This window comes from Stigmatopora argus, chromosome 21, assembly GCF_051989625.1.
Source record: "Stigmatopora argus isolate UIUO_Sarg chromosome 21, RoL_Sarg_1.0, whole genome shotgun sequence".
Lineage (NCBI taxonomy): Eukaryota > Metazoa > Chordata > Actinopteri > Syngnathiformes > Syngnathidae > Stigmatopora > Stigmatopora argus.
Window position 1 is genome coordinate 5,520,558 of NC_135407.1, and position 24,840 is coordinate 5,545,397.

Consider the following 24,840-nt stretch of genomic DNA (forward strand, 5'->3'; position numbering starts at 1 on the left):
GTTAATATTTGCTAAGCACGAGCTATATATACACCACACAATTGCCGGGATCACGCAATTCTCCCAAAACAAGCCCGATACGGTTCGGAAGCAGGGTATTACCGAGGCTGTTATTGCGAGCGGTGCCACCGTTAATCACCTCATCCATTACTCACAAGGCATGGGATACGGGGAGTCATGCGTGTTCCCTTGAACAGGCTACACACCACAAAGCGTGAAAGTGCCCGTGTTATTGCTTGTTACACACTGGCCGTGCCTAACGGAATTGGGTAATGCTTCACCAGGCCACGATGGGAAGTTAAGGCATAGCTCGGCCTATCCGACAGTTGGCTTCAAATCTGTCCCAAAAAGGATTTGGCTTGTCGTCCTTTGCTCTTGACGTCCATCACGGTTAACGGTCAAAATGTGATTCGCAACTTGTGATTACACTCCTTTGGATTCTTCGTGCCTTCTTTCCTGAAGAAAAAGCTACGATGTGGATTTTGATACAATTTGAACTCATCAGAAAACCTTGCCTGTCCACTCACTCTAACTGAAGCACAGGTTGCTGCCAGATCGAATAAATAAACAGGAGATGAGTTGATGCTATTTCCAACTTGCGTTTCACCTTCCATCGGTCTGTTCCACTTGACTGTGTTGAATTGCGAAACGTGGGTTCACGCTGTCACGCCGAATTTAGTTCCAGCTAAATCTAGCGCTTGTACCTCACTTAGCACTCTGAGTATGCGGGAAAAAAACCCTTCCAATCGATTCTCTTTCCGCAAACGGGCTCATTCGCATTCATGTTTTTTTCATTCCGCCCTTTGGGTAAAAACTCCACGGCTCCTGACGTCAGAGACTCGCTCCAGTTCGCTTATCGCTGCGGGTCTTTTTGACCATTTTCTAAGCACGTCGTGCTTAGAAATCAGCGGCCACGTTTCGAAGGCGCTCCCGTGTTGCGCTCAAGGTCGGCCTGAATTGACACAATTAACAAATCCACCAGGTTGTCCGGCAAAGATTTGCACAGAAGGTTTAAAAAGTAGGCCTACTCATCAAGGGTATTCAAACAACCAATGACAAAATCCTTGTGAATATGTGATATTTAACTTTGTCCATGTTCTTCTCTGCTTGCCTCTGATTACAAATAACCTTGCTACTATCGCTGACGCCGCACTGCTATTTTTTGGGGGGGATTTTTTTAGATGGAATCAGTGTGACAGGCCTGCCAATCTCCAGCCCTTTGCGCCAAGTCCTCAAGTCCAGGGCCGAAAGCAAAGCTGTCAGCGGCGACTCCGGCAAGGGGGAGTACAGTCACGTTAAGGTAAATACGTTTTTCAAGTGCACCGATGCGGAAGAGATGAATGCTATCCTTGATCTGTATATTTAGGACTCTGGAAAATAAATGCCTTGTTGAATTGACATTATACATTTACCTATAAATCCGGCACGAAGTGTGTACTGGTAAACAGAGTTCAAGCAAAGTGCAAAGTGGCGTAGTTGGCGGAACGGGATAGAATGGCAATTATCGGAAGTTATGTCATCTCGAATGTGGAAGATTTTGGAAGAGAGGATGATGCCACCTGCTGTGGGTCGCTTGCATCCTTGACAACTGTAATTTTGGTGTCTTGTCAAGGCTCCCTAAAAGTCTTTTCCTCTCCTCGAAACACAATATGACATTGAGAACCTCTCATACAGGATTTCAGGAAATATTGTTGCCGTGATCTCGCTGAGATTGCTTTTCTCTCTTGATATGAGTCAATGTGCTCTTTGCTATTTGGTCAAGCTCAAAAGAAATTCTTTCCCGGGTTCTATAATTTCATATTGAAGCAGATTTTTTTTTTCCGTGTGTGGGTTAAGGGATTCTTGCCAAAGCTCCTAAAATTCAGCCATACAGATGTATGCAAGGAAATGAGATTTTCTTTTCATAGACTTGAGGGGTTTGGATAACACTGGATGCAAATCTTCTCTTGCAAGTTTATTTTGGGTTTCCTATGGCGTGACTCGAAAGTTGTTGTTTTTGTCTGAAGAAGTTTGGCGCAAAAATCTCAGCGCTTGGCTGGGAAACTTACATTGTTCACCAATCCTGTCCTTCCCATGTTTGCCGTGTGTTTATTGCACCGTGTTCTTCAAAACTGACCTTTTCTTCGCTCAATCTCGGCGACGTTTTTTTCTCTCCTGCAAATACCGAGGAGACGCAGGCTTGGAAAAATGTGCTAGACCCCGTTGAAGCACCTTCCTCGCTCACCTCTCGCACCTCTGATGGAATCAGATTGTGTCTGCAATGAGTGCTGAGCCTTTTGTTATCTCTAGAGTGCTCCGCTGATTGCCCACATGACTGAAATTCAGAGTTTCTTCTTCTGCCAGGGGGGGATTTGGACCACCACGATCCTCCGCCGTGGACATGCGTTCAGGGTAACTCGGCGGGTTGTCTGGGGATACCAGAAACAAAAAAAAAAGGAATCTCACCAGTTTAATGCGACGTAATGTGGGACCTGTTCCTTCAATTAGCCCTCATATGACTTTAGTGATATGATGCCGCAGAGACCCAAGACTGGAATGCAACCCCCATTGCCCGAAGACACGCTAAGCCAATTATCTTTAATATATCTACGTTGCTGCCAAGATGCATTCGAGGGAATTCGACGTATTGAGGAACATGTCTTGCTAGTGCATTGCAGATATTGCTATGGGAGTGTGTGTGGGTGCATGTTTCAATACCGGCTAAAGTTCTACCGGGCTATGTGAACATTCCAAATGTGAGCTGCAACAAACCCATAACGTGGCGATGTCCAATTTTTGTAACATGGAATGGAATATTTAGGCGCTTTCTACCGAAACTCGTAGCTCGTTTTGTGTTTCTGCTGCTTTTCTGGCTTAATGATTTGGTGATTCTTAATGATCCCATTGACTTTGATTTGCTTTGTACTTTGTGCTTTTTGCTTTTGCTTTGCTGTTCTGCGGCGTTTGACTGTACTGTCTAACTTATAACTATACCTTTTCTTGCTACTGTCACAATGGAGTTTCCTGAATACGGGATGAATAAAGTTATCCAATCCAATCCAAGACAAACAATGGAATGTATGATAATGAAGGCACTGCGCTTTTCACGTATTCAGATGCTGTATTGCAAGATAATAATGATTGCTCTGCACAGCGTGTGATTAGTTGAAAAATACATCACAAAACATCTGGGAGGTGCCAATCTACAGATAGAAATTGGAATTCGGGACCATAACGTGTGCTTATGTATCCCAGGGCATTTGATGACAATAATGGAATAACATGCAAATATATCCCCAACATAAATAATAGGACTTTGACACGTGCTTTATCTTTTTTGCCTCCAAGTGCCACCAAAATGGATTAAATGAAATGAACGGGATGTGATTAATCTGCAGACATTCAGCTTTGTTTCATTAGTATTTAGATTGAAATCAGGTGAAGGAATTATCAGAGTTTGTACTGCATTTATGGTTGCAATACTTGGCAGTTTTTTCCTGTTTTATCTTTGAATGCATTGCATGCTCAATTGGATTCAGGTTAGGGGATTGGCTTGGTTATCGCATGCGTCAAACCCACGAAAAACGGTCACCTCAAATCGGCACGAATAATAAACTGTTATGTAGAGGGTATACTTTGTGCGTTGCAATCTGTCAAGCCACCCTCAAACCGACTGAATCGGATTTTCTTTCCCCAGCGACAATAGCATTAAAGCCAATGTTTGTTTGCAACAATTATCGGCTATTTGATGAAAACTGCCTGCTGCTGTCGTTGCCGTTTTTGGCACCGAGCTTAATGAGAAGCGGACAATTATCTTGTTGTGAAACCAGATGGCCTGAAGGGATCTGATTTCGGTGTAGTTGTGCGTTTGTCACCATCACAGACAACATCTGCATCGGATTTGAATACAAGGCACGTGTCTGACGCTGGTGGTGGTGCTGGGCAGAGCTTCTTTAGCGCTAATCACATTGTGTGAGAGCGGAAAAAAAATAACAGAGCCAGCCGTCTTCGTCCCTCCCTCCCGCCTGCCTGCCAGCCAGCCAGCCCGTGTGCTATTTTTAGCCGCCGTGTGCTGCAGACAGCGCTTCAGCTCTCCGATCCCAGCTTGCGATACCGATATTTATAACTGCCACAGCTGTCTGCCCAAATGTGCTCCTCCCGCTTAGCGACCGAATGACGTTCTCCTTCTTGGCATGGGATTAAAACCACCTCTTCCTCCCCCTTGTCCTCTGGCTTGTTTATCAACATCCTCATCCTCAGGTGTCATTTTGACTTTGAAAGAGCCTCTGCTCTTCAAAGTGGCGCTCACGTGTAGCTTGGTGATAACTTTGCCAATTTCAATCCCTTTTATATGACTTTTTTTCTACCTCTATGGTTCATATCTCGCTTGTCACAGTATGGTACAGTGTTCCTTAAGCTTTAAGTTACAGACACATTTGCCATTTTCCCCGAAAAATGCTTCAAAACAGACAGTTTCTCAGTGCCAGTAAATGAAATTAGCAAGCACATTATAGTTCATTTGTCAAGCCAGAATTAATTTTGCCATCAAAGACACTGATTTTTTTTGGTCATATTTTTATAACTGTTGGTGGCATGGAAAATCGACGGTAGCTCCTTTTCCATATTTACGGAATCATAGCTGTTGAGAGGCCTTAAAAACGACCTTTAATTTGGTCCAGAAACAACAGGTAGAATTAGATCCTTTGGGTACGGTAAAAGACAACAAAGTTTAAATATTTAACTCCAGCAAACTCAATAAAGAAGCCCCTATCGATCAGGTTTGATACAGATAAAGTTTGTTGTGGGGGAAAAAGAACCACACTAGCGTCAAACTCGATTTCCTACAATTAGATGTGGTGTTATTTCAGTTTAGGCTTCAAATTTAGAGGCTGCTTTTTGCAATGTAACATTTTTTTTTCAATAATTGAATAGGGCTGTTGAGCACACGATCTGAGGGGGGAAAAGCAATTGAGAAGAACCCAAATGAAACACTCCAGAGGTTCTGAATGGCCTCAATGATTTTGCATTATTTATGAGACTTTGCCACGGCAACAACGCCAGACAGAAAACTCAGAAGAGGTAAAGCTTTTCAAAAAGTTGCAAAGCCTTATCACAGTCCTTCCGTATGCTCCTATATTACCGTGCCGCATCGCTGTCCTTTTCCATCCCGGGCGGCTGACAAACGCCTCCTTCAGTGAAAGATTTGGCCTTATTTAACACAACTGTCTCCAGCAAAGCCTCGGGGGGACAACACGCGGGCTAAATAAACCATCCGTCCTCTTGCGGCGACGCGCTCGACGTAGCAGGCGCCGATCTGTCAAACGTGTATTTTTAGCTCTGGGTGTCATTTTATCACATTGCATTATTTCGTATTAAATAATCCAGATGTATATTGTAAGGCACATGTGTCAAAGTTGCGGCCCGGGGGCCAAATCTGGCCCGCCGCATCATTTTGTGTGGCCCGGGAAAGTAAATCATGAGTGCCAACTTTCTGTTTTAGCATCAAATTAAAATGAAGAGTATAGATGTATATTACATTTCCTGATTTTCCCCCTTTTACATCAATAATTGTAATTTTTTAATCCATTTTTTCTGTGTTTTTAGTTCAAAAATCATTTTGTAAAATCTAAAAATATATATAAAAAGCTCAAATAAACATTGTTTTAGATCTATAAAAAAACTGAATATTCAGGGCTTTTAATCCAGTTCTTTTAATCCATTTATAAAAAAAAATATCTAAATATTCTATCTAAAATGGTCCGGCCCACGTGAAATCAAGTTGACATTAAAGCGGCCCGCGAACCAACCCGAGTCTGATTCCCTTGTTGTAAGGGATACATATACACTAGCTTTGATACTATGTATATATTTTTATTTACATTAGCAAAACAACCTTTGCAGAACGGAGCTTAAAAGTAACCACGCCAATCACCTGACCTGAATCCAATTGAGCATGCAATGCATTCGAAGATGGGAAAAGTATTGCATCCATATATGCAGCATAAAATCACAATCAAGAGAGCTCAATTTATCACATTGTTTTTTTATATAGAAGTTGATTGACGAGAACGTTTTTGTTCACAACCTTATTTTGTGCCGCACAACGTTTTTGCTAATAACCTTATCAATGTTGGATAGCTTTTTTCAAATTGGAGAAAAAGCAACTGTTGTTCCCTTTGAAATATTTCCAACGTATCGAATCAGTTAGATGAAAATATGCGATCAGGACATCTCTATTCGCAACCCGATTGCGTTTAAACCCGATTGATTTAAGACGCTTTTGTGAGGGTTTTGAAGCCTTCAAATGCCATCTGTGCGGCGGCTCTTCCCTCCTCACCGCTTTTATCAACGTGGCGCAGCGTGTCGACGAGGTTGCCTCAACATAAAGCACATCCCTCACACGGCGGCGATAAATGAAGACAGGCCATGAGTGAGGTAAAGCGAGAGGATGGATGAGACGCCAAGAGTAGCATGGAGAAGCTTCTGATTATGGAATCCCTGGTGGGGGGCTTTGGATGTTGGCAGATTTTTCACTCCGCCTTTTCTCCTGTCACCAGACGTGATGTTTTTTTTTTGTTCTTGTGGAAACGGTTAACCTTCATACCTCTTTCTTTCTCATTCCTTGAGCGGTGGTTTGACAGCGTGTGTAATTGCAGGTCTTCTTTTTTTCTTGGGTTATTCCACTCAAGGAATCACACTCTATTAATCACTTGATTGCAAATTTTAAGTGGTCTTCCTGGAGGAGTCCAACTTCCATTTCCATTGCCAAATGAAAGATTTGAGTTACAATAAAAGGAGGGTTGCTCATGTTTGAGTGAATTGTGAAAATGGTGCACTTGGCGTTCTTGGCCAGTCAGCTAAATTGCTGGCCACCTTTTGTCATAGCCACATTGGCGGAGAATTATTTCCCATCAAATTCATATAGCGAGCTGGCGGTGAGCGTGGGGGCAATTTCATCCTGGCAAGAGCACAGTTACAGTCCTGCTAGGAATTGAGGTATTTTCAGTTGGAGACATTTTGTTTCTGGACATGGACTTTCTCAAATGACATGCAACTGTAAGGAGCCAATAACATCGCATTTGATGCGGTGGAGGCTCTCCCTTGGGTGTCATGTGTCCCCTTCATTGGGCCAGATGGCTATCATGGAGCCTGATTTTCATCTTTTCAACTTGGTTCTTCATGTCACGTTATTAGCTCCCCGCCGTTTTATATTATGGTCAGTTTTAGCATTAGTTTTTATCTCTTGGTTTACCACGGTGATCCTTGATATAAGATTTTTTGGCTCTTTTTAAAAGAAGGGACATTTGACTTAGCCCTATATGGCCAAGTGTGAAATGTGAAATGTAAAATCTTATTCCATCTGTCTTAGTGTGCTTACTTGTGTTCGACCTTGTTGAATGTTCAGCGCGGACCTGACACCAAGCGGATAACATTTTATACATTATTTTGGAGAAATTTTGTCTGATCAAAACTGATGTATAAATATTAATGATTCAAACTTATGACAAATTCTATTGGACATTTTGTAGTTTTTTGTTTTGAATTTTAATTTGCTGTCCATAATTTAGGGATTAGGATTAATAATCGCATACATTTGGTTTAAAGTGCACTTCACAGATGACTCAAAAGGTCTTCATGAACATAAAATAAAATACAAAAACATTCCAAATAAAAATAAAAAGCTCAATCTTCTAGTCGAGTATCAACTATGTCGTACTAGAGTGAACTTTAGTTTTTAATTTGGAGTGAAGGACACTGACTAAAAGCCAGTCAGCAGACAGCAGTGACCCAACAGGACAATAAAATGACCTCCAGCCTCAAAATATTGAGGAGCACGACCATGGAGGGATCTAGAAGTCACTCTTAAAATCGTGTTCTGAATCCTAATGTTTACAGAAAGCAAGTCCAAAGACACCTGAATGCATTTGACTGCAAGATCAATTAAGATTATTCTACCAATCTTTCATCTAAACCGAACAAATGTACCACTAAAATATGCAATATTGTCAGGAATGTCATAGTTGCATGGCAATATATTTTAGTATAAAGTGACATTGAAGAGAAGTAAATGCACTTAACCATCCAATCCTAAATTGCAGTCACTCCAGGAGACCTTTGAGGTCAGTACTTGATTTGCCGTGAGGTAATCATTTCCAAAGTAGAAAACTGTATTTGTTCTGATCTTAAAGATCCAGTTCACTTTCCACGTGAACTGAATCAACCCTGTAATGAATCATGATAAAGTTTGCCTTGTTGACTCAACTAGATATGTGAGCCTGCACGCTTGTAATTAAGTGTCAAGCATTTCATCATATTTACTGGACTTGAACTCGTGTGTGAAATCCAGTCAGCTTGACCTGGCGTGCTTCCGTATGCCGCCGCCTTCCATGACTGCTTGGCTGTCGGACCATATTTTAGTAACCCCTGACAGGATAGTATTTGGATGCCACAATGCTGCGTCATCCATTCCGCTTGCTTTACGACGTGTCAGGTAATTGTTGGTGAAGTTTGCGTGCCCGCTTGTAGAGCCCAAAGTACGTTGCATTTTTTTTTAACAGACCAAACAAATATCTGTTGGAGACTGTCTGGTTTTAGCGTTGCGATATAATTCATCATTTTCCAGCTTTTGCATCCCGTGGCTTTCGTACCGCCCTGCTTCTGGTGGACATTTTCCTTTTGTGTTTTTACATGAACTTTTTAGAACATTTTTAGAAACCGACTATTTATGCTAGACCACCAATAGTGCGTACCTAACATGTTTCCCCTAATGTAGCGGCACCCTCGCAAAGTACAAACACCGGGCTTCATAAGAGATTGTCTCTTTGATGTTCTTCATTCGAATCACACCTGAATACATCTGTGCATGTCAGAGAACCTCCAAAAGAACTTTACTTTTAAAGCAATATACTTCAAGGCAAAAAGAAAAATATGGTCATCAGTTTTTGAGAGGATGAGAGTCTCCTTAGGCTAGTCTTGGTGTAGACAGAAACTTGAGAGCTCAACGTACTTTACACAACTCAAGACTTTTATTAGACAACCAAGCATTGTAAGGTTTATATCAAATCATCTTTTATGTCTCTAATGGAGGAGGCTGCCACTAAATTAAAACTGACTCTGGAGTATTTTTTTTTTTGAATGACGCATCTGGCAACAGAATACACATTGTTTGACATACTGCACTCAAAGAGACATACAAATACAAATGAGGTTAAAATGTGTCTAACATAAATAATAGTTAATACCACGCTCATCGGAAACCATTTTTGTGGTATGAACTGCGTAAACACCAGTGATGGCTTTCAAACAAATAAGCAATATGTCCATAGAAACCATTGCTGTTTTCTAAGGTTTCTAACTCCCCCACAGGGCAAGAGAAAGCGATCGCCAGGATATTTTCTTCTAAACTTCCCACTGTTGCATCTCAATAGTACCCTGGGTGGTGAGATGATTGGTTTAGTGATTGACATCAGGTGTAGACGCAAAATGCGGTCCCAGCAGTACTTAGCTATATGGCATCCAAATACCCTCCAGTCATCGCTCAAGTATCCCAGCGAGGCCAATGTCGCCACATGACTAAATATCTCTCCTGGCTGGAGGCTTGCTTTCCCTCTAGTGAGCAGATGCATCCTAAGCAGGGTTCAAGCCTTATTTTAAGGGCAATTAGGTACGCCGTCTGTCTTGGCATCACCGCATCAAAATGCGCCACAAATTTCTCCGTGCTTGGACACAACCTTGTAAAAAATAAGAGGGGTTTGGTAGAATAATGGAAGTCTCCAAAATACAGTGGCTCAGGACCAGATCCAATTTGTCTGTTTGCGTTAAGATAACAAGGTTTTCTTCCTTATCAATGCGTGGCAATTCGGCTGTTGGCAAGTAGGTATCGCCATTAGCTTCATTTGTTAACGAGGAAATCTACAAATGTAATACAAGGGAGATAAGGATGGCAACATATGTTGCTCTAAAGCTTACCTCCATTTGGTTCAAATTTTTTGGCACCCAAATAGTACACTCGAATACCATCATCGCAGGTGTTGTTTTCCATTTCAAAGATATGTTAATGCCCATCACCATGATCCTTTATGTCCTCAGGCAAGGCAAAAAGTGTGGGCTCCTCACAAGGCAGACATTTAATTTTTGCTGTCAGACCCTCTAAATCAGCACATTCCTTGGGAATTTGCGGGTATTTATGGGTGTCGGTGATGTATGGCACCGCACGCAAGCGGAGATCAAACTGGCCTTCATTTTGACGGCCAATTTGGCGAGCTCGCTCTCAAACTTTCGCATGCGGCGATTACGGCTGCACTTTGTTTGCCTGTAGGGTAACTGACGAGCTCTGTTGGCCCTTGATAGCAAGTGGTAAGTTTGTACCAACGTAATGCACTGCTTTTATTGGCAATTCGACGTGGCAACTTGGGGAACGGAATGTGGTGGTTAATGAATTGGAACCGCACGGAAATCAGAAGGAAGGTAAAGTAGAAGGTCAATAACAGTGCAATATCTTCTTGGAAGATTTATTGGTCTGCACAGCAATGGGTTCAGATGTCTCTATTGGAAACCTTTTCTCAGGAGGATTATCTAGTGGGCATCTCTGGAGGCTTCCATGGAACTTTTCTGGTCGACTGCGTAATCACTCACATTGTCGTAGTTTGTCGGAACTCCCAAGCTCCCACTAAAGACTTTTTCTACGTCGGAGAATGGTAGAATTATCGGTACGATACTCCAAAATTACCTAGTGAGCACAAAATGCACAACTCGCTCTCTTCTAATGAAAATATTCAGCCGTGATTGGCCAATTCATAGCCTGGTTCATTTATAATTCAAATATAAGCAGACTAACCCAGATCAACAATATTTTGCCATACTCTGATATTCCTTGAGGCAAATGGCCACTAAGCAACAGAAAAACAGAAAGGGAAAGAAGTGGACATCTTGGGAATTATTCGTGGGTCAAACATCTTTTGTGAATTTTTCTCAAAATTGCAAGATTATTAGTAGGTCGTCAATCTTGTTTTTTTTTTGGCAATATACCTAAAAAATACTAAGAAATTACTGTATATCATTGTGAAGCCTCAGTGCGACGGAGCGGACTGATTGTTATTCATGAACTAGATATGCAGTTTTAGCAAAAACAACTTTTAATTAAGGGCTTTGCACCAACAAAACTGTGAAGAAGGCTCAGACACGACTCCATTTCCTCAGGGTACTTAGGAAGAACAACTTGGGCTCCAATCTTCTGAGAACCTTCTATAGAACCACTGTCGAGAGCATCCTGGCGTACGGCATCACAGTGTGGTACGCTGGAAGCACGGCGGCAGACAAAAAGGCCATGCAGAAAGTGATTAACACTGCCCAGAGGATTGTCGGCTGCTCTCTGCCCTCACTTGAAGACATTGCCAGCCCGCGTTACCTCAGCAGAGCCAAGCACATCATAGGGGACCCTTACCACCCTGGTCACAATCTGTTCCAGCTGCTGCCCTCTGGCAGACGCTATAGGTCCCACAAAGCCCGGACAAATAGGCTTAAGGACAGTTTTTTCCCCACATCCATCAGACATCTAAACTCGCGCTAACATACACACATTCCCTTCTGCGGCATATGAATAGATGTTTGGTTGGTGATCTGCCTCCTACTAGCTGACTTGCAGGAAGGTAATCGAGAGGTAAGCGACCTGATGTAATCGAGAGGTAAGCGACCTGTATCCACAACAGCGGAATGACAAATTACAAGTCCGTAACTTACACTTACAAGTCCGTAACTTACACTTATTTAGGTCTTTTGCCGATTAAACGTAGCTTATGGAGAAGCACCATCAATTTCGTCACACGCAGTTTCTGCGTGTGATGACAAGTAGGCTTTTTTTGTGTTGTGGTAATGACGACATGGCCTATGTCCGATTATTATTATTATTATTATTATTATTATTATGCTAATTTCGTTGACCTGTCTATGTGTTCTGGTTGTTTGATTTGTCTTTGGCCTGCGATGCACTACTTCTGGCACTGTCAGTTTGTTGATGCGAGGGCAGTTCTCAGTCCTTTTTTGATTGAAAAACGCTTCCCAAAGAGCCGGAGAGCCGACAGCGAGGGTGCGGGGAGGAGTTTTGAACAGATGAGCAAATCTAAGTCAACTGCACTTGGCCAAAGCGATATGGGAACAGGTGTTTGCCTGCATTTTTGAGACAATCGCTACTCCTCTGAAACTCACGCTGAGGCTATTATTAGTACCATAGAGACAGCCTCGGGTTCATGCGGCTTCTCATTCCTTCTCGCTGTAAATTATATACTAGTTATTTTCCTGGCGCTCGAATTTTCCGTTAAAAGTCGAAAAAGTATTGGGAAAAACATTGGCAGAGACACCGATGTCAAATTGACAAAGACTTTCAGTTTCACCCCGTGAAATATTTGCAGCCCCTTATCGGCGCAGCCAGTTTTTTCTGCCGCTGCGCAAATAGTGTACAAATACGGTTCTGAAACAGCATTGTTATTGAAGATTCCATCGGGAGATTGGTTGGGATATTTGAATTTGGCGGCTCAGTGCTGTTTGCGGTCCTTGAATGGGACCATGTGGAGATAAACAAAAGCTGTCACTTTGGATTGGCTCTGCTTGCTTTTTGGGGGTTTAATAGCTTTACAGATACGTCTACTAAAACTACAGACAAGAGAAATGTATTGGAATGGTGAGCTTTATAATGCTGGAAATACTCCAAGTAAAAACATATTGCCCTGACATGACATTTCTAAATCGTTTGGATGTGACTATTCACTGCATTTCTTGAAAAATACTAAGCAATTCTTAATAGTGTTTTGATAATTAAGGCTTCAAAAGAAGTCTGCTTCCAACAGGGACTGGCGAATGGTTATCGATTTCACTGTTCAGCGTCAACGTGAACTTCAATTCGCTAACTTCTTTTAAGGCCATGCACAGTGAAAGGAAAGTTAATTCTTAGTTCATCTTTTTTTCATCCTCTACTGAAAATGGAATTGAATTCATCCTTCATCGACGTCCAATCCATTTGAAGTGGGTAGGTGGCAGCGGATAAACGTTTCCTCATTCGGCGCCTCGATTAATTCCAGTCTATAGTTTGTCATTGAACGGAGGATTCGCTGGACATTTTCTCCGAGCAGAAAGAGTCGGTGGGTGCTTCAATCAGCAGTATGTGCCGGGATGATATACGATCTGTGGGAAGAAAAGCAGAACCTTGGACGCTCTTTTTGCCACGCTTCATCCCATTGCCTGACTCAGCTCGGGCTCCCTCGCCATAAACTGCCACTTTTAATTTCCCTATCATTTGCCCACTTGGCTGCGTATACGCCGCCGCCCCTCATCCCGACCGAGGACTTTGGCTATGGAGCCAAGGCAGCAATTCCCATCCAATTCTCTGGCCGCACAATTTGGGAAGCCACATGTTGAATCCTAATCCTCGCTTTGAGACACCAATCATACCGCTGGCTTGTTTGCGTGAGGCATTCTTGCTGTAATCGTGTGCTTCCATTTCATTAAACAGCACAATGGCTCTGTTGCGGTGCATTTATTATTTTCACAGCAATAATTCGAGCTGCGTTGCTCTTAAAAGCAACACCATTCAGACTGATAGAACGGGCAGACGCAGCGTGTTGTCTCAGATCTTACCTCAACTACGCAAAGTCCCTTTTGTTGATATTTTGTCTCTCCTTTTGTTGGCTATATTTCTCAATTTTGTCTTCTTTTCTGCAGACTTTAGAGGCAGTCCTTAACTTCAAGTACTCCGGCGGAGCTGGGAAAGTGGAAGGCTACTACAGGGAGCTGTCTGTCGGGGTTCATGTTGATGTGGAGCCATCTGTGTTTTTCACCAGAGTTAGCACCCTCCCCGCTACCAGGTAACACGCTGGGATGAAAACCGCCGCATCAATAATGCAGGTCCTTCGACGAAAGCCCCCGCAAAGTTTCCAATTAATTATTCTTCATTTTCACTGTGAGCTTCGTCCACTGCTTTTTGTTTTTGATCGATATACTTCTAAAGACTAATTATACACTACAAAGAAAATGAATGATCCTTAGACAAACTCATGGCCTTCTCTTGAGGACATTCACGAGTTCTTTTTTTTCTCTCAAATACGGTACTTATGAACTGACAATCTGGTCAAATTTGAGCATTTTTCCTCCCTTGTGCTAAAAGTATGGTAAGGAAAATTCCTGTGATCCAAAATCTCAAAAAGATTTACCTGACTGATTTTCCTCGTATTTCTGCGCCCTACTTAAAAGCAATCATTGCAAATTATACATGATATAGCTTTATAGAACATATTTTGGGTGGCACACTGATTAAATGATCGAATGTTATCAACCAGTATTTAAATATAAATAATCAAGACTCACACAGATCCAAACGATTGAAATTGTGCAATAAAAATAATGTAGCTGGTGTTCTTGCCTCTGCAAAGTTGAAACCGATGCTCTAATGTAAAGCAGGACGGAAAACAGTAGCTGAGACTTGTTGTTTCTCTCGTGCGATGGTTTGCAATATAAATGTGAGTCAAAGGGATGAATGGTAAATATCTTTCATTTATGATTTTACATTCTCCAAGCCATCATAGCGATTGAAAACCTAATAATTTATCATCTGATAATATTCCAACTGGGATTTTGTTTTTACACATACTTTTGGCAAGGCTGTGGTTTTGCGCTTTTTTTGGGTTAACTTGGCAAAGAATAAGGACTCTGGATTATGGCTCTGTGAAGTCCAATCTATCGAATTTGGCAAAGTACTCCCTTAGGTGATAGTGGGACTTTAATAGCAGAAGTGATTCTTTTGCAGATGGGTCAAAAAGCGACAGCCATGAATAGAAATGTAATGGATTTTTATCTCTTATTCACTTAATCTTGCCTACTTTGCTACATTCTATGTTAGTCTCATCAAATGCATAAACATTCTATGCTTGACTTTTCAACTCCTTCACTCCATTTCCTAAGAGACGAGGGGACGGGAGTGGTGGGGGCGATTTTGTGGCACTGTTATGGCCGCTTGAGATGAACCATTAGCTATAATAATACCCACAGCGTACACCATCCATTTTAGGGTCAGCGCTGATAGATATGCTGCTCAGCTCGCTCGACTGTCACTCTCTTACCGTTCAAGTATCTCGGCCGGCGCTATCTGCCTAATCTTATGACTTTTAGCTCAAAATATTTGAAATGTGTCAAAGTGAAGAGCCTTTAATTACACCCAAGGTTTCCTGCAGGTGGACGGTGCATTTACATAATCCAATATCGAGTTCCTTGGCACATTAGTAATAAGTCAAATCGAGGAAATGGGGCCGTTTTGCAAGGTGCTGGGATTTTAAGGAACGCGGATGGTTATATTCTTAGGTTTTCCACTTTTTCTTTTTAGTCTTGGTCCTAGTTTTCGGCAGTCGGATGGGTGGAACGGTTAAATTCATTGTTTTCACGAAATACTAATTCGTCAGTGTGTAAGTGTAAAGTGCATGCTATTGATTGTGTACTTGAATGATAAAGTATAATTCTTCAGAAACCGACACATTTTAAAGAGCGCAGTCATTAGCATACTTACCAATAAAATGGTTATGAATGTGACTTTAATGGAAATAAGACATGATTATTCCTTAGTTGACCATTTTTGTATTACGAAGAGCAGGGATGTAAATAGAAATGAGTATCTAAATGTGTCATAATATTGGCCACCATGATAAAAATGTAAATATTTCACACCATTTTAGTTCAAGTCACGTTGAAGTATGAGGTGACAGTGTGTTAGCCTTTTGCTATTAATCTTTTAAGAGTCCAAAAGATTTCCTATAACCCATGTATGACTTTGCACCAGTATTGCACTTTTAAACTTTTTTTTCTGTTTCCCCCACACATAAAAACCCTTTTTATTAGTATTTTGCCTGATATTTTCACCTTACCAAACATTGTTTCCTAATGATATAATCATAATAATATAAATATAGGTCCCTTATTTCTGTTCCCATTGTTCTCTTTCATATAACTTCTTGTCCGCACAGACTATTTTTTTATTTTTGACACATACAAACATGCCACACACGTTCCAGAATTCCATTTAGTGTACTATAGTGTAATTTAAACAGCATTTTTCTCCCTCCCCGCTGCAGGCCTCCTCTTTGACCTTTCCCTCGTGCTTGGAGTGACACCATTTTGTTATTTTCCTCCGTCTTGCTCTTCAGGGGTCTTTGGCCATATAAAATGTGTCAGATATGTCGAACGAAGTGGCCATGAAACGGCATGTGTGAAATACGCAGCTATTCGTACTTGAAAATAGACATGTATGAAAAAAAAAGGTGCATTGCCCTGGATTAAATGCATTTTTATCCATCTAGGAAGGGAAATACTCACTCTCTTGGGGTTTGATGGAGGTTGATGTCATTTTCAGTCGTAATATCGGTGCTGTCGCCAAAAGCTGATGGATGTCTTGTTGTTGATAGGTGCGCTCATTATTTATTTGTGGGAAATTTAGCGGGATTGAAAAGGTGACCGGTCATTGGTTTTGGATTTACAGCAGAGTAAAGCGACATAGACATGTTGTATTGTCCAAGATGAATGGAAGGATATAAACCTTCACTTTGAGAAATATTCCGTAAAACTTTTATTTACATTATTTTTTTAAAGGTTCTATTGGTCAGCATCATTTAGCAAAATTCAGCTCTACAAAGCATTGTGTGATTATTATTATTTTTGGTCACTTTTCCTTGGAAACACTTCCAAATTCAATGTTGGATCAATGTCATCTATTTATTGTTTTTCATCCACATCACAGCCCACATTTTGTCCTTTTTTAAAATTATTATTATTATTTTTAGATTGATGATCTTGCCCAGGCCTTTTGGTATTTCTGGCATCTGTTGTTATTGAAGAGTTGGCGTCAGTTTCAGCGACATTTCACGGTGTTCGCGTCTTCTCAATATTAACAATATGTTGAGCTCTGGCTTCATTTGCTAGCGTGGTGGCAATCCGCAAAATAGACGGTGGCATTCATTAACTTTCTTTTTCTTTCCCCTCTGACTCACTTGCTGCTGTACCTGAAATAATCACAAGTAAAGGTCGACTTCTCCGACCGCGGCTGGGAGCTTGAAATATAATTTCCACTTTTTTGTATAGAACTCAGCGCTGGTAACTTAAACATTATATATAAACTTTATTTTTTTTCTTATTAACGAGTTGTATACATTATACGTCACTTTTTTCAAAGTTTGGCTTCGCCTGCGACTAATACTCAAGTGCGCCTTATATATGTATATTGTATGTTTTTTTCTCAGTTGTTTTTATAGGTTGTAGTTATCTGAAAAACTGTTATTTTAAAAGAATCCTATTCAGCCTGTTGTTCTGAATTGTAATGTTACTTTAGCCTATGTTTATTCTAGGTTTGAATTAAATTAAAAAAAAATAGCCCTCCCAAAATGTAACGAATATTCCATGGCGACTTATATATGTTTTTCCGCTTCATTGTGTATTCTTTGGCTGGTGCGACCTATACTCTGGCTCGACTTATAGGGCAATCATTTTATTCGCTGCATCGTAATGCCGCTTTGACTTTGAGCATCCGGCACTTTCACTTTCATCCGATTCTCTTGCATCCTTGCAAAGAAAAGGAACTAAAACATTTTACTGATATGAAAATGGAAGCCCCTAGTGGCAGTTTTGAATCATTTATCCATCTCAAATGTGCTTGCCCTTTGTTGTCACTCACCCGAATGCTTAATAAGATTATGCTGTGTAAGGAGTTTGCAAAGCAGTGTTATTTTTAGGCTCACCGTGTTGTTCTTTACATCCAGAAATCCACGTTGTCTGCTATTTCTATCCCTGTCTTGATCTGGGTCGGTCGGACAGCGGAAGAGCAATGAGTCTGTGTTTCTTATCGGTGGCTCTGATTGATCGCCCCAGCTTACTGCCCGAGCCTATAAATCAGCAGCTCGCCCCAGTCAGCCTGTTAATCACGTCTGCCAAGAGAGACAACAAGACAATTAAAGAAACATGGCTAGGCCTAAAAAATATGCTCCTTTTTAATTGCCGCTGCAGTTTATTAGCGACTTGGGCGAACGCGTTGTAATCCTCCATTAACCCTGGGATTGAAGAGACAGGAAGTGGGCCGGGAAAGAGATTCGTTGTTGCCCGGAGGCAAAACGGGAATGTTTAATGACAACAAACTCTAACTTTTTGGGAAACAGACGTGTTTTCATATGTCATTGCGAAGAAACAAACTTAGAACCGGGATCAAAATACATGCTGTAATACATTCACAATATCAACTCGCAAATAACATTTGAAGAAATACTACACCTGGCAGGCTTATCTGTTACTCTTTCCAAATGTAATTGACTTTTATGTGTCATTACCCGGAGGGGAAACATCCACTCATCTGAAAAGCCAGTATCGTCTTCTCCCAATTGATGGCAATTGCAAATTTGACCCTCCTATGATCTTTTTGGGATAAGCAGACCTGGTTCTGGTGAGAAGCACAGCACGCTCAAGTAGGCCTCTGCACCTTTTGATGTCGGGACAACGAATGATTGACGCCGATTCTTGGCTTTAGAACCTCTTTTAGCCATAGTCAAGAGTGTGACTACAGTTACAGGCGTTAAATAGACCCGTGGCTAATGTTTTATTAGTGCGTTGTGTATCGGACAAAATCAGGTAAGCTGACATTGACATTGATGGTTATTTTTTTCCATAGCACCCGTCAGTGTCATTTACTGCTGGACATCTTCAACCCAACGGAACACGAGCTCACCGTCAGTGCCAAAAACAACCAAGACCTTGTTCTTCATGCCAGCGAGTGCCAAAGGTAAGAATGAACCTTTTCAGTAGTAGTAGATAATCATTTTAAAGGTAAAAACGAAAGATGGTTGGTGGAAAAAAATCGAAATAGGCAATCAAGATTTTTTTTCTCCCCCCAACTATGATAACAAAGGATGTTGAAATGTTTCTTCTTTTTCTGTATTGGACTCGCGTCACCTTCTGGATCCATTAAAGCTATTTTCCATTACACATAGACAAGCCTGACGAGTAAGCAGGATAATCTGAAATAATAGTATTTGATTGCACAAAATAGTCCTGGCATCTACAAATGCCTATTTCGTTTTTTTTTCCACCAACCATCTTTCGTTTTTACCTTTTAAAATGATTATCTGAATTTAAAAAAATGAATTTCAGTGGAGTTCAGTTATGGAAAGCATTAATAAAAAAAGGGTCGTTCCAGGTAGTGGGCAAAATAGCTTTTGTTAGGCAATCAAGATTTTTTTTTCTCCCCCCAACTATGATAACAAAGGATGTTGAAATGTTTCTTCTTTTTCTGTATTGTACTTGCGTCACCTTCTGGATCCATTAAAGCTGATTTCCATTACACATAGACAAGCCTGACGAATAAACAGGATAATCTGAAATAATAGTATTTGATTGCACAAAATAGTCCTGGCATTTACAAATGTCTAACAAAAGCTATTTTGCCCACTACCTGGAACGACCCTTTTTTTTTTATTAATGCTTTCCTATACTGAACTCCACTGAAATTCATTTTTTTAAATTCCCAAACAAAATTTTGCTCAAATGTGCACTTTAATGGAACATTTATGTTTTTCCTCCTGAAAATATTTACCAGTTTCTGAAAATGACCTCGGCTGGTCCCGAACCCCCTCGTGTAGCCTCGTCGTTGCACGGTAGAGTGGCAAATTATGATTACTGTCAGTATTTTCTCTCCAGTGCGAACGGACAGCGACGGTTTGGTGACTCATAAGCCTTTTCCCACAGGGTTGCAATGTTATTGTTTAACGGGAATTACTCAGTGATGTTAAAAATGGCCGGTCAGCATTGCATCAAAGAAATAGAATAAATACCTTTAGTTCTAAAGACAAAAGTCAGACACCTGTAAAGGTATTGTGGTATAATTTTTCAGTAAGAAGGATCAATGAGTCCTTCTTGAATTTTGGCAAACACATGGGTGCATTTTTGACTAGATGAGAATGGGTCTAATACGAGATGATCTGGGCTAAGATTTTGCATACAGATGGAAACAAGGCCAACAGAGGATGGCGCTTCGCCCATCTGGCGAGCCACTCGTCGCGTCACGGATCCCGCCGACGCCTCTTTCTCGCTTGCGTCGTATGCCACTGCCGTTTGATATTTTGCTTTTGCTCCGTGATGAATGAGATGTCAAGCTCAAGATGTTTTTGGGAGTCTTTGTATCCAGGATATGGCAAGGGATGCTTTTGAGCCCAACAGGCCGGAAAAATGATTCTGTCAATCATATATGTGCTTCCTAATTTGGAGAATGGGGAGAGTCAAGCAGTCACTCTCCACCTGTTAGTGTTTTAAAGAAGGCAAACTAGACAAAAAATGCGACCATGTCAGTTACATTCATTTTTTCTTTGAAATGTAACTCTTGATTTCGATAGACTGAAATTTAAGGTAGAATTTTGTAAGGGATTTCTTCCTGTTCCTGACATAGATGAGACAATTTGGTCCTGATGAACTTGATTGGACAGAGTAAAGTTCTGACCTCAACCCGATAGAGCACCTTTGGATTGAATAAGAGTAGAAACTGACAGATGACTATCTTATTCAAAAATTTGAAAAACCGCTTCTGGTTATAAGGTTAAAAAAACAAAACAAACAAAGATAGGATGTCATTTTAATGATCAGGTCGCTATGGTAACTGATACGGGGATGACGCAAAAGATCGGAATGTATATGACCATGCTGAGATTTTGTCTCCAAAGTCCAAAGCTACGTCACAGACTGAGGCACAAACTGTAATTTCAAGCATGAAATGCCACAGGAGAAACAACTGCTTGCGTTTTTCCACTCCCTTGTGTTTGGGAACAAATGAGTGGTGAATTCCTTTATTATAAACAATATCTTACTTAAGAATATTTTGCTATTATTGCTCCTGTATCTTTACTCGACAGGACTCAAGACATCGCATATGTGCTGTTACCAGTGTGATGTTTGTACGTTGTTTTCGAATCAACCCAAACTTAATGAAGTCATTTATATGAATCTATTTTACGTAAACACCCTCAACGGCAATAAACGTCCGATCCGTTTGAACTTGGAGAGTTGTGGCAGTGGCCCAACACCTATTCAGCGACTAGTCCTCAACCCCGTCCAGTCCGGTCCCTCATGACCTCATCAGTTCATCTACTTATTAAATGAGACCACTTGGTGTTGGCCAGAGTACATTTTCTTCTATCTATGTCTCTCCTCGTTCGCTTTTACCACCGAGGGATCAGCACTCGCACGGGTGGCCACGCCTCGACGAAGCGCGATTCTCAAACAAAGCTTGTTTCCATGGTGACCACCTTCACCCTTTGTGGCTGTGAGACACATAATGTATTTGCAGTCAGTTATGCCGTCTCCAACAAGTCCCTGTTGGACAGGAGTATTCTTTTGCCTCTACCTGCTGCTGCAGCAGTATATTTGCTTTTTTCCCATCTCTTTCCCTCACACTTTTTAAATTGATGATGTGCTCATTACTTGCACAATATGCGGCGTCGTGTCCAACAGAAAAAAAATACCTGCACATGCTGAGGAAGGAACAATTTTTTTGCTTAAAATGATGACAGCCCAGTGCGGCAGTCTTCCGGATTCACAATTCCTATCTTTGTCATATTTGCTCGGCAGAGGTTTCTGTTTTTCCTCTCAGCAAATATTAGGGTTATAATATCTTCCCCAGAGATGTGCGTTAGCGCTAGCGTGGTATTTGTTGCAGTACTGTGACATTAGAAGTTTATTTAAGTGTAATGCTAATTGGTTTTCTTTCAATCTTGAGATTTTTCAACAACAGAAGCATTATTGCTTTAAAATAAGTGTATTTTTTCCATACAAAAATGGTATGCTTTTATGATTTTGAAAGGGTTTCAGGCATAGTATTTGTAGAGCATTTCCATGTAAAAATGGGTCTCTACTCACAAAAAGTCCACGTTACAAATCCGATTTAGAGGTAGCACTGCCACGAGCGAGCAAGGGAACACTATCGTCCAAGAGTCAACTCATTCTTCACATATTACTGACACGAGTCATTTGGCGTAGACTGCCCCGCGTCTGCCGATGGCTTCCATTCGCCATTCAATTTAAATATTCATGAAGACGGCCATACAGCGGCGACTTTTTCAATCAACTGAGATTTGATCTACTCTATACCGCCAAAGCTTTTGTCTCCGAGCAGTCGCCGCAGATCAGACGTGCATTATTTGTCCCTGTTTATTTCCCTAAACCAAAAATCCCAGTGGAAATCCAGCTGTGGCTCTTGCGCGATATCGCCTCCGTTCACATCTTGTCAAGCCTCTCGCTCGCGGGGCCCTCACTAAGACCTCGTGGCTTTTAAACGCGAGCCACAGAAATAGCTCATTCTTGTCAGCCCTGGAAATATAGTCTGCCGCTCCTCACTTTTAATGACAGGCGGCGTATTAGAAGATTGTCTGCGCGGTAACCTCGGACGCGCCGATACGTTTCGTAATTGGCTGCGAGGATTTGTTTTGGATGGAGCTGGGCATATTGAGCGAGGAAGAAGGAGGAGGAGAGTTGGCAGGCAAACAAAGGGTTACACCGAGTCAGCCGCAGTCTAAAAATAGAGCGCCGCTCTCCCCTGCCTCTGCATAGGCCTTCACGGATCTCCGCCCTTAAGCTCTCGCACGTGAGCTAAAAATAACCTTCCCAAATGAAAACGTGCATACGCACACGCGGCGAGCTATTGGCTTTTTCGCCCGCAGCTTTTACAACACATTGGCGTGTCGAGAAACCCTGCTTGGAAATCATTTCCCATTCCGCATTGGGCTCGTTTTGGTCATTCAGGGAAATGCTCATAATTTGCCGTTGTCGCGAAAAGCTCTTGTGAAACGTAGGTTAGAAAAATAAATCAGATATGAGAGGAAATATTGTCTATATTGCTTTGGATTGATGCACAATCATAGAGAATTAGAGGTGTGTAATTGTATGCTGTGATATCTCCAGAAATCCCACATTTGGACCCGATGATCATCATATTATATCTTTTATATTAAAAGACTGGAAATTATTCTGACCGTGTTTTTTTAATATACTTTATGTCACACCTTAGTATAAACGGCACCAGCCTAAAAATGCACAATGATGAGGCAAAAACCTTTTATAAGATTCACTGGAGCATTAAATGGATTTTGTGGGGAATTTAGTATTTGATCAAAGACTAAGAAAAAATATTATAAAATATAGTAATCAATCAGAACATTAAAATGGAGAATGGCAGGCATCTCAATACAAAAAAATAATAACAACTTGTTCACCAAACCTCAAACCCTGAAAAAAGAGGGAATACAGTGTTATTCTAATATAAACTAATATAATGCAATATTTAAACATTGACCTTTTCCAGTCAATATTTTTAAGCAATCAAGAATTCCGGCCTAAGTTTTTGCGTCAAATTTTAGGGCAGGTAAATGAGAAATATTTCCAACACAAATCAAAAATCTGTGGCTTCAGATGGACAATTTTTGGAATTGAAAGCCAGTCTGTGTGCTTCAATATAATCATCATGTAGTACTTTTGCTGGAAAGGCAACATAACATTTAATTAGTTCCAGATCACTTCCCGGCGACCCTCTCAGCTGGTGTTATCCCTGCCATTAGACAGGCATCACCGCCAGATTATTACGCCATGGCAGTAATTAGAAGTCCGGTGTCAGGGGTCACACCCAGCGGACACGCTGTTGCTCCGCATTTTAAGGTGTACTCTTTTTCCACATAAACGTGGACTCTATTACTCCCTTCTACTTTGTTCATACTTACTACAAAAAAACAACTTTGAAATACATCACAGAATTAATTGAATTTACCCCCGAAGGCAACATTGTCCATGGATTCCTGTTTCGTCCGTGGCGTTTCAAGAAGTAATCTCCCATATAAAAGATGGTATAATAACTCGCATGTAGCAGCTGTTCCCGGTTCATTGTTATGATTTTGTCCGGCGACATCGCCACGTTGGAACACCTCTGCATTTGAAAAGAAGCGCAAACAAAAGCGTCTGAGGCCGTCCCGCCGTAGGAGAATTTCATCAAAGCAAAACGGCGCGTATAATGATCTTTGAATTGGATCTGCTGATGAATGCCTTGGGCTGGCTCCAATCACCTCTATCGTGCCGTCAAACTCATTGGGAGTCATGAAAATGCCAATGAGATACTGGGCCCAAACACACCGAGCTCGCCGAGCTCTGCGAAAAGAAATTTCAATGGCCTGTCTGGATGCATAGACAAATGACAACGTTAATGTAAATATGACTCCTGTCAGTGGAAAATCTCTGCAATGATATCGAGACTCTAAGCCAAGGGTGTCAGACTCGGGTTGGTTCGCGGGCCGCTTTAACGTCAACTTTATTTCACGTGGGCCGGACCATTTTAGATATAATATTTAGATTTTTTTAAATAAATTGATTAAAAGAACTGGATTAAAAGCCCTGAATATTCAGTTTTTTTTAAAGATCTAAAACAATGTTTATTGTATTCTTTTTTATATATTTTTAGATTTTACAAAATGATTTTTGAAATAAAAACAGAAAGAAATGGATGAAAAAATTACAATTATTGATATAAAAGAGGGAAAATCAGGAAATGTAATATACATCTATACTCTTCATTTTAATTTGATCCTAAAACAGAAAGTCGGCACTCATTATTTACTTTCTCGGGCCGCACAAAATGATGCGGCGGGCCAGATTAGGCCCCCGGGCCGCCACTTTGACACCTGTGCGCTAAGTGCTTCAATCGAACTGCTCCATCCATCCATAAGACGAGTTAAAAACCCATGAAATAAGTGTATGATTACATTTTTACATCTTTATTTTACGCCCAATACCCTTAAGCAGAAGATGCATTTGATTTCT

The 24,840-nt window shown here is 41.1% G+C and overlaps 1 protein-coding gene across 5 annotated transcripts in view; it reads left to right on the forward strand.

Annotated features, from left to right (window-relative positions):
- The window catches only part of trappc9 (trafficking protein particle complex subunit 9), an 85,512-nt gene that overhangs the window by 27,987 nt on the left and 32,685 nt on the right, over positions 1-24,840 (forward strand). For all 5 annotated transcript variants that reach the window (XM_077590345.1, XM_077590346.1, XM_077590342.1 and 2 more), the window contains 3 exons: positions 1,182-1,300; positions 13,693-13,835; positions 18,665-18,775. In XM_077590345.1, the coding sequence (XP_077446471.1) occupies positions 1,182-1,300; positions 13,693-13,835; positions 18,665-18,775 (373 nt within the window). The remainder of the gene's footprint in view (positions 1-1,181; positions 1,301-13,692; positions 13,836-18,664; positions 18,776-24,840) is intronic.